The sequence below is a fragment of the Panicum hallii genome, chromosome 6 (genome assembly GCF_002211085.1).
Source record: "Panicum hallii strain FIL2 chromosome 6, PHallii_v3.1, whole genome shotgun sequence".
Lineage (NCBI taxonomy): Eukaryota > Viridiplantae > Streptophyta > Magnoliopsida > Poales > Poaceae > Panicum > Panicum hallii.
Window position 1 is genome coordinate 41,774,768 of NC_038047.1, and position 10,785 is coordinate 41,785,552.

Consider the following 10,785-nt stretch of genomic DNA (forward strand, 5'->3'; position numbering starts at 1 on the left):
CCGGAGCGGCGGCTCGACGGCGAGGCAGAGAGGGCGACGCGGCGGAGCAAAGGGGGTGGCGGCACTGGGGTATTTCTGGTGGGGTTGCGGCTAGGGTTAGGGCACGGGGTGATACAGGGCCTCTTTTGTAGGGCGGCGGGGTCACATTGGCGTGCGGGCCCGGGGAAGAGAAGCTCGCTGGGGATTTCGGGGAGGCGTTGCGCGCCGGGGAAGAAAGGGGAGAGGGAAGGAAGGAGGAACTGGCAGGTGGGGACAGCCAGTCAGCGGGAGAGAGGGAAGGGGGCGCGATCGGGCTGGGCTGCGCTGAGGGGCTGAGGGAGCTGGGCCTCGGTGCAGCCCATGCGGGGAAAGGAGGGGGAAGGGAAGAGCTGGGCCGGGCCGGCTGAGAGAAGGAAGAGAGGGGGAGAGATGGGCCACGGGGAAAGGGTCGGCCCAAGAGCTTTTGCTGCTTTCTTTTCCTCTTCTTTTTCTTTTCTTTTCCCACACTTAAACTATTCAAACAATTCTATTTGAATTCAAATAAATTCTAATTCAAACCCTATAAACTCAACATAAGAAAAATAATGCTCCAGCATGAATGCAAAAACATGTCGACCTTACAATAAATTTTATTTTCTGGTGTTATAAAATTACTTTAAATGCAAGATAAATCAAGAAAAAACTTAGAAACTTTATTTAAGCCAGAATAAATTCATTAAGAATTTTGATATTTACATTAGGGTGTTACAAGAACTGAATCGAATGCAGGTTCTAGAATTGTATATCATCGCACCGCAATTTTGGTGCCAATCAACCAGACTTGTCATCTCTTAGAACAATTCTAGAATCATTTAGCTCTAAAAAACCTGGACTGAAATTTTTCTGGGGCCAGAGGCTCCAAGTCTCTTGAAGTCAAGAACAGCCTAAGAAGTAAGAACACACCGCTACTCTGATCTCAGTTCCAGCATCCAACATCAGTGCATACAAGAAACGGTGCGAATGGGGACGACTAAGTTGTCCAGGTACAGCACTTAACACTGAATCAGATAGCAGAAATTGGAAGCTACGATGTGCCGAAGCCGCTGCTCACATGTTCCTGGACGATCATCTGCAGCCGGTTCTGCATCATGCTGGGCGAAGTGTAAGCCGGGAGGTTGAGGTGGTAGAAGCAGGTCTGCGAGGTGGGGAGGTGGTCGCAGGAGCTGGAGGCCCTGGATAAGAACATCCTGAAACCGAGCCCCACGAAACCATCTGACGGCAGATACTTCACCGAGGTCCAGAAGAAGAGCAGCCTCCTTTGCTGCTCGACCGTCATGCTCTCCACAGCCTGCCATGTGCAAAGATTTTCTTTTCAAAAGTTTGCATTGAAGTATACATCACTGAATATTGCCGGCTCCAAGAATACATTGGATAAACGTATGTTACATTCGATCAAAATTCAGTCAAAGAGTTGGAGTGTTGGACATACCTTCCAGAACCAGGTGATCTGGAGATCATCTTCTCCGTATCCACGGTAGTGAGTATGAGCTCTCCATTGTTTCACATCTATACTGCCCTTGCTGCCGCCAAGCATCTCGTCAAAATCTTCAACATCCAGACTCTGGAAGAACGCTGTCTGAAATACTGTCGTTTCACCAAGCATGCTACTGAATCCTTCAGCGAAGTAGCCAAGTTGGTATCTGGTGCTGTTCACGAAGGTATCTCGAATCAGCAGATCAATGAACTCATGTCGATTCTCACTAGTAACAGGAGTATCCTTCCCTCCTGGTAAGAGTTCGGTCGCCGATCTCGACCCGAACACATCAACCTCTCGAACGAACCGTAGACCCAGCACATCCGAATCCACAAGACTTGGATCCATTTCAAGGATTTGCTTGAAGCTAGCATGCAAGGTTGGGTCTGCGTCTACAATGTCATCCAGTGTAATAGGTCTCCCAGCTAATTGCAAGAACAATGTCCGGTCAAATAAAACTCCCACATGTATGTTATGCATAAGGGCTAATGCAATCATCCGTCCTGAGAATTTGAAGTACTGCAGGTGCAATGGATCCACAACAGATGCTGCAATATCAATACGGATGGAAATACAAAAGGTTAGAAAGGTATAGAAGTGACCGAAAAGGCTAAAACATTATTGGGACTTGGGAAGGTTAGGTATGATTGCAAAGATCAGTAACACAAAGATGCTGTTTGTTTGAGCTTCTGGCCGGGGCCAAAGGCAACACGGAGGAAAATGAAAACAGAAATAAATCTGGGTCTAAAAAAACGAAGACAGAGTTAAACAGCTAAAAGTAAGTAGTGACTAATGAAAAAGTAGCGAAAATAAATGAATAAAAGGAATTTAATCTTGGCCTAGAAAAGAAACTTGCATAAAAGAAAAATTAGTTCAAAACTAGCGTATCAATCCGTGCTCCGCACGGTCTAATTAGAATTAATATAAAAATAAAGCTTATAGCTAATAATTATAATTATCTATCTCACGTCCTCTTTCATCTATTAAATATTCTAATACATACTCTAAAATACATATTTATCATTATCTAGCTGCAATAGATTTCGTTTTGCATCTATGTGTGTTTGATATATATTTAATTGAATCATTTGTTTGTGAATTGGTATTGATCTCTTCCATCATACATAAATACATGGTGACAGAGAGTAATATTTTTATATAAACAATATATTAATATTGACAAAAATAGTAATTTAGAATTTTATATTGGTGCATTTAATATATTTTTTATAATCATATAATTTAGATTCAGATTAGGGGTTACTTTAACTTTAATAATAATATAATTGAATAATTTATATGCAAATTTAGGGGGTTATTTGCATTATTTTTATAATGGCATAGGTGGGTGATTTACATGAAGATTAGGGGTTATTTTAGATTTTTTTTATAATGATAGAGGTGGGTAATTTAGATACATGCTTAGGAGGTTATTTTAATCTATTTTTAGACTAATGGCAGATGTGGGTAATTTATTAGAAAAATAATAGATCCAATGACTATTATGATTAGAGTTGTCAGATTAATGACTGGATATTTCTAATTTTTATGAGAATTTCTAAAATTTCTCTATATTTTTAGAGTGTTCACCTAGGATCCTAGTTGGCTTCACGTAGAAGCTCACCAATTAGTAATAGTAATATAAGATAGAAAGTATATGTTGTTCAGAAATAGACTGAAGGTCATTAGCATTAAAGAATGTTGTTCACCTTTCATCACCGGTTTAATTTTCTTGGTGAATTGTCCCGGTGTCTAAATCACGAGTCACATAGTAAAAAGTTCAATTCCAACATTCTAAATGGACACAGTAAAAAAAATCATCTTAACGTGGTCAAGCTTCATATTCGACGCATGATTGCAGCATTGGATGAATTCGACCAGCACAAACAAACTTACTGATCATGTTCTTACGATTTTACCAATGCATCCTGAGCATAAGAATATGCCTACTATATGTTACCTGACCAAGTTTTGGCTAACCCGAATCGAAGTAAAAAAGGGCAAATTTCTGAACGACTAGTATACTAGTAGAACACAGTAACGAAACTTTATCAGATGGCGACGAGAAGCAAACTCACTTGGATTCACGAAGAACCTTCGCCTGTCACGCGGACACGGTGAGAAGAGAACAAGTCGAGGGTTGAACAGCCCCTGGCACACCAAGCAGAACCACTCTCTCAGCACACCAGGCCCGGTGGCCTGCTCGTGCTTGAACGCCACTACCAGAGCAGCGCTAATCAGAGCCCCAGGCGTCGCAAGAGCAATGTACGCGAATGAGTCCGACAGCAGCCTCGCGCGATCGATGAGCATCTCGTGCGGCGGCGCGTCGATGCCGGCGACGAGCTCCGGGTCCGGCAGCGTTGCCATGGCCAGGTGCCTCCGTGCCTCGGACTCGAGGAGATCCCTGTGCCTGGTGATCCAGCGGATGTCCCAGCATAACTCCCTCCCGGCGCTCAGCACGAGCGCGGTGACCGCCGTCGCGTGCGCCGCCAGCGTGGTCCGCATCGCCTGGCGGAGATCCGGCCACGCGTCCAGCTCGGCCAGGACGGCCCAGACGCCGTGCAGCGAGGCCGTCCACTTGGGCAGCGCGCTCGACGGCGAGGCGTGCTTGCCCCCCGGCGGCAAGCTCATCTCGAACCTGGCCATGCAATCGTTGACGCTCCTCAGCAGGGACAACAGCGTCTGCGTCAGCGCCCTCCTCCACGGCCGACGCGGCGTGTCGGCGCCAAGCTCGAGGACCTGCTCGCGCAGCACGGGCCAGAAGACCTTGAACTCGGCCAAGTTACACGCCGCCGCCGCCGCCGTCGGGGCAGCGATCTCTTGAATAACAGCGTTCGCCACCTCCCCAGCAAGCCGAGTCAGCTGCTCGGCTACCCGCTGTCGCGGCACGTCACGCCAGCGCTCCGGCGTGGGGTCGGAGAGCACCGTCGCAAGCATGCTCCGCGAGGCAGTGTAGAGCGGGTCGCTCAGACGCGCACCGGCGGCGAAGGACCAGCAGAACTCCAGGAGCACCGGCTCCGTCCACGTCTCGACGGCAGACTGGAAGCACCGGATGGCGCGGGCGGCTTCGCCGCGGCACGCCTCTTCCTGCTCCGAGAGGTAGAGCTGGACAAGCGAGACAGGGGCGCCGCTGCGGAGGAAGACGTCCAGGTGGTCGTCGACATCCCACGAGGAGCCGGAGGAGCCACGGTATACCTTGGCGGCTCGGTCGAAATCCAGAAACCTCCTAACGAGCATCTCCAGGGACGCGACGAAGACTTTCTGACCAGCCGCGGCGAGCCTGGCCGCACCGGCGATCTTGCACGCGAGGTCCCACGCGTCCACGTGCCGGGTGGAGAGGAGCCGGGCGGACACATGGAGCGTGGCGTCCCACGGGAGGCCGAGCTCGCCGATGGTCGCCCCGTGCGGGAGCTCCCGACCGGCGTGCACGACGCGCAGCTCGCCACTGCGGGCTACGCCCTCCCCAAGGCGGTCGAGGACCGACTCCAAGGTGTCGCCCCTCTGCGCCCGCATCACGGTGGTGCGGGAGTCGATGTTGCGGACCAGGAGCTGGACGGCGACGGACGAGGAGTCCGGCCCCGAAGCGGCGGCGGCGGACTGAGCCATGGGATTGCGTGGTCAGTCGGGACTTGGGAGTGGAGCAGCAGGAGGAAGTGAGGGGCAATTGCAATTCCAATTGAAGCCCAAGGACCTTTAATACCTTATTTGGGGACCAATTTTCGCGTGATAAGATAAATTGTATCTATGATGCTCTACACCAAAAATAATCTATTAAACCAAGGTATTCATTCATGGATGGCAGCTCAGTTTTCTCCGGTGGAAGTTTCGTTTTAGCTGGTCATAACCGAGAAACCACCAGCTTTACTTGGTGGTCTGGGAATGGCGTACTTACTAATTATCCGTAAATTACTTGAAACTGACATCCGGTGAATTGGATCTTGCAAACATCACGCGGTCACCTAACATTTTAAAGGTAACCACGACAAGCTAATTTTAAATTTTCAATAAATTTTTCTTTGGTCTTTTCTTAGATTTTTGTATTTTTCCGGGATACTATGAGTTGGAGTATACTCGGTTCCATCTTTAAGATACACCGTTATGATACGAAAAAATACTAGGCACTAGAGAATAACTTGTTGCTAAATGACTCGATTACAAGCTGCTTGGGTTGAAATCCTTTTAATTTCTCCTTTCTAATCAGGGGTTACATTCCTTTCTTACCGTTGGATTGTGAGAGCTTGTATCTCTGTGGAAAAAAGATATAGTTTGGTTTGTTGGGCGCATATGTTTAGCTCTCTCAGTCTCAATCTTATTTATTTAATCAATCATTTGGCTATTAGGAACATGCACACTTCTTTTAATTGAATCAAATGCAGGTTATTTCAGGTGGAACGATCCTGTAATAGCCCTTCTATTTAATGGTCAAACTAGAAGCTTGAAAACAGAAACGACTAATCTTTATTGTATGAATTTGCTGGTTATGGCTTTGCTAAATATATGTTTCCACAAAAGGATTGTATGAAAAAGAGGAAATAACTTTGCAGAAACATCGCAGAAAATAGGTTGCTGGATGATAAAAGAGAGTTTCTAATGCGGCTATATAGCATTGGACAAGAGATAATTTTGGCAGTTGTTAAATCCTATAAGGGTTTAAGTGAAATTTTGCTTGAGTGAAAGAGGGTGATCGACAACTCTATTGATATAAATTCATTTGTCCTTTGCATAAGTTATGCCTTTTCTTTTGGGTTTTATCTTTCATTTTCATGACAATTAACCAAGCAGAGAAAAACACAGTGCATCCACATTTTCCTTGTACTATATTCGGTCAATTGGGTCATATGAGCTACATATCTTTTTATAATATTCTTGAAAAAAAATTAAGGAATCATATTTGTATGTGGCATGGTTAAAGTCTATGTGACCAATGATTATATTGTTGCTGAAATTGTTTGAGTGCATTTATTCAGAGCATGTTTCAATTGTGTGTGCATATTTATCAAAATCCCCACGACCACTTCAAATTTGTGATTTCCCCCAAGTTTGTGCCTTTCCATAGGGATTTCACAGATCTGTGATATTGAAGGTGAAATCTTGATATTTCCTAGATTATCTCTTTACGAGTCAGGATCAAAATTTCACAGATCGATTTTGAAGATTTAGATCATAAATCCTGAGATGATCCAGTGTTCTGTTCTTGAGGTTGATTGCAGCTAGACGCCCGGTCAGACTCTTCTATATAGCTACTACGAGTCTACGATCTGTCGGATATTAGCATATACAAGATTACTGCGGCTGCGAAGGACCATACATGCTTGCCACGTCACCACTTCAGATTGAATCAAAGAGCAGCAAAGCCTACGATACACCGAAGCCGCTGCTCATATGTTCCTGGACGATCATACGCAGCCGGCTTTGCATCATGCGGGACGAAGTGTAAGCTGGGAGGTTGAGGTGGTAGAAGCAGGTCTGCGAGGTGGGGAGATGGTCGCGGGAGCTGGAGGCCCTGTATATGAACAGCCTGCAACCCAGCCCCGAGAAACCATCTGACGGCAGATACTTCACCGAGGTCCAGAAGAAGAGCAGCATCCTTTGCTGTTCAACCGTCATGTTTTCAACGGCCTGTCATGGAGCAAGAGATTTCATTTTAAATCTATTCATGAAAATATGCCCTAGATATTGTTCTGTCTACAATAATTAATGCATTGGATAAATGTGTTAAATTTGATCGAATCACTATATGAAAACAGGCAAAAACATCTACCTACATTGATCATCAAGACATGAGTTGAAGAGCTGGACATACCTCCCAGAACCATTTGATTTGGCGATCCTTTTCTTTGTATCCACGGTAGTCAGTATAGGCTCTCCATTCTTTCACATCTATGGTGTCGTTGCAGCCGCCGCCCAACATCCGATCAAAATCTGTAGCATCCAAACTCTCGAAGAACTTTGCCCCGAGTTCCCCTCTGTCGAAGAAACTCGAAAATCCTATAATGAAATAACTCAGTTGACGTCTGGTGCTGTTGATGAACCTATCTTGAATGAGCAGACTGATGTAGTTGTCTCTGTTCTGACTAGTCACAACAATATCCTTCCCACTTGGGATGAGCTCACGGATCGTTCTAGACCCTAACACCTCAACTTCTCGAACAAATGTTAGCCCCAACACGTTTGAATCCACAAGACTCTGATCCATCTCTAGGATTTGTTTGCAGCTCTTGTGGAGGGATGGATCTGCGTCCACAATGTCATCCAATGTAATAGATCTCCCAGTTAGTCGCAAGAACAATGTCCGGTCGAAGAAAACACCCACATGTATTTTATGCATCAGAGCTAATGCAATCATCCGTCCAGCAATCTCGAAGTACTCCAGGTGCAGCGGATCCACAGCAGATGCTGCAATATGGATAAAAAATGAGAAATGTTAGAAAGGTGCCATCCTGGACATAGTATAACATTGATGAGATTGGGAAACTTCAAACCGGTCAAAAGAAGTAAACTAAATTGAGTGAGAAAGCTAAAAGTATTCAGTGAAAAGAAGTAGCTAAAATAACTAAATATTAGGAAATTGAATCTGCTTGGCCTAGAAAATAAACCAGCTTAACAGAAAGATTCAGTTCAAAATGAAAAAGATATTACCTTTTCGAAGAAATGCACCATGTTCCTAAAGTTCATGGATATGAATACTATGAAGATTGCTAGCTAGTAGCATACCAAAGTATGTTGTTTACCTTTTGTAATCAGTTTAAACTTTTTTGTGAATTGGTCCTTACTTATCACTCATGAGTTTTTCACAGTGAAAAAGTTTGATTCCCGCATTCTATGGGGCCAACTTACTAAATTCATGTTGGTATGTTCAAGCTTCAAAGTTGAGCCATTTTGAATGGGTGCAGTATTGGAAGTATTTTGACCAGCACAGCCACTATATACTAAAGGAACATGGTCGTTATTGTAGAATGAAAACGATATGCAATTCTATCAGAGGGCTAGGAGAAGCGAACTCACTGGGATTGATGAAGAACCTTCTCCTGTCATGCGGGCACGCTGAGAAGAGAACAAGGTGCCGGTTGAATAGCGCCTGGGACACCAAGCAGAACCACTCCCTCAGCATGCCGGGGCCAGTGGCTTGCTCGTGCTTGAACGCCACGGACAGGCCGGCGCCAAGCTCCTGGGGCGTCGCATGAGCAATGTACCCGAATGAGTCGGGCAGCAACCGCGACCGATCAATGAGCATCTCGTACGGCGGTGGTGCGTGGACGCCGGCGACGAGTTCCGGCAGCATTCTCATGGCCAGGTGCCTCCGTGCCTCGAACGGGAGGAGGTCCCTATGCCTGGCGATCCAGCTGCTGCTGTTCCGCCTCATCTCTCTCCCGGCGCTCAGCACAAGCGCCGTGACCGCCGCTGGGTGCTCCGCCAGCGTGGCTCGCAGGGCGCGGCGGAGGACCCAGAACGCATCCTGATGCGACTGCGACCACGCGTCCAGCTCGGCCAGAACGGCCCAGACGGTGCGCAGCGAGGTCGTCCAGTTGGGCGGCGCGCTCGGCGACGCGGCGTGCTCGCCCCACGGCGGCCGCGGCAGGCTCTTATCGAATCTGGCCATGCACTCGTCGACGCTCCTCAGCAGGGACGCGAGCGTCTCGAACATGGCCGTCCTGCACTGGAGAAGCGGCGCGTCGGCGTCCAGCTTGCGCAGCACCGACCAGAAGATCTTGAATTCGACCGCGGCCAAGTTCCATGGACCCGCCGTAGAGCGGCAGTACGCCCTAGCGATTTCTTCCGTCACAGCTCTCGCCACCTCCCCGGCAAACCGGCCCACTTGCTCGGCCACCCGCTCTTGCGGCAGGTCAAGCCAGCGCGCCGGGGTCCAGTCGGGGTCGGAGAGCACCGCCGCGAGCGTGCCTCGCAAGTCAGTGTAGAGCGGGTTGCCGTCGACCTGACGCCCACAGGCGGCGGCGATGGATCGGCAGAACTCCAGGAGCACCGGCGCCGTCCACCCTCTGACAGTGCGATGGGGAGACACGAAGCGTCGGATGGCGCGCTCCGCTTCGGCGTGACGCGGTGGCTCGTCGGCGTAGAGGTACTGCTGGACGAGCACGACGGGGGCGCCGCTTCGGAGGAAGATGTCGAGGTGGGCGGCGACCGCCGCCCCCCGGGAGCTAGGAGCTTCTTTCCTGTTGGCGGCGTGGGCTAAGTCCAGGAAGCTCCCGACGAGGTTGTCAAGGTCGACGGGCGGCGCGACCACCGCCGGCTGGCCACTCCTCGCCACGGGGAACCTGGCCGACGCCGCGATCTCCGACGCGAGGCTCCACGCGTCGGCGTACGGGGTGGAGCGGAGCCGGGAGGAGACATGGATCGTGGCGTCGCGCGGGACCCCGAGCTCGCCGACCGTCGACCCGCGCGGGAGGTCCCGGCCGGCGTACGAGACGGGCAGCTCGCCCCCGCGGGCGGCGCCCTTCCCAAGGCAGCCGATCAGGACCGACTCCAAGGTGTCCTCTCGCCGCACCCGGATCACGGTGGTGGTGGAGTCGATGTTGCGCAGCAGGAGCTGGACGGTGCCGGACGAGGAGTCACGCTCCGAAGCGGCGGCGGCTGGCGGAGCCATGCGACTGCGTGGTCAAGCTGTGGGGGCAACGGAGACTCCGTTGGAAGTCCAGGCGACCTAATTGGGGATTTAGTGGTTGGAACAGAGGTGCAATAGTATTTGGACTCCGACTGATCTCATTGACCTCATACGTACTTATTGCCGGAGAAGAACGAGGAAGTTCGAGCAGTAGAAGGAAAACTGTGAAACCCCGAAACCTAACCTGAAAAGCTCGTAGGTATCTATGTCAACCATTGCCGGCGGGGAAGAACGAGAAGATTAATTAAGGAAAAAAAATAACGTGTGGGAACTGGGAATAAAACAACCGAGTCGAGTCAAGTATAGCCTTCCCGATTATAAGAAACAAAAATAAAAGGGTATGTATACTATTACTGTATCATCAACAGCACAGCTCGATCGAGAGAAATCAGGTTCTCGACGCCTGACGTAGCTCCAGGCAAAGACGACCAGCAAGTAGAACTATCTCGTCTTTTTTTGCTTGTATCATCTTCGCTTCTTGCAGATACATACTGTCACTCTACACAATGTTCCCTCCACGGTTAGGCTTCATTCACGCATTTACCATCAATATGACTGTATTAATACTTTTGAAAGGTGTTTTATTTGCTCGCAGTTCCCGTCTAAAACTGCCACGACGAGCTAGCCGACGCCACCGCACCTCAACGAGCTTCTTGCATGGCGGCTCCGGACA

At 48.8% G+C, this 10,785-nt stretch overlaps 2 protein-coding genes across 2 annotated transcripts; both read right to left on the reverse strand.

The window, feature by feature from the left end:
- Nucleotides 1-1,042: 1,042 nt before the first annotated feature.
- Nucleotides 1,043-5,098, reverse strand: LOC112898337 (E3 ubiquitin-protein ligase UPL5-like). Its single transcript, XM_025966674.1, has 3 exons — nt 3,571-5,098; nt 1,448-2,040; nt 1,043-1,306 (listed from the first exon to the last, which is right to left on the reverse strand). The coding sequence occupies exons 1-3, from the start codon at nt 5,096-5,098 to the stop codon at nt 1,043-1,045; spliced, it is 2,385 nt and encodes a 794-aa protein (XP_025822459.1).
- A 1,749-nt stretch (nt 5,099-6,847) lies between these two features.
- LOC112898338 (E3 ubiquitin-protein ligase UPL5-like) lies at nt 6,848-10,094 on the reverse strand. Its single transcript, XM_025966675.1, has 3 exons — nt 8,498-10,094; nt 7,296-7,888; nt 6,848-7,111 (listed from the first exon to the last, which is right to left on the reverse strand). Exons 1-3 carry the CDS (start codon nt 10,092-10,094, stop codon nt 6,848-6,850), a joined length of 2,454 nt encoding a protein of 817 aa, XP_025822460.1.
- Between the last annotated feature and the right edge of the window lie 691 nt (nt 10,095-10,785).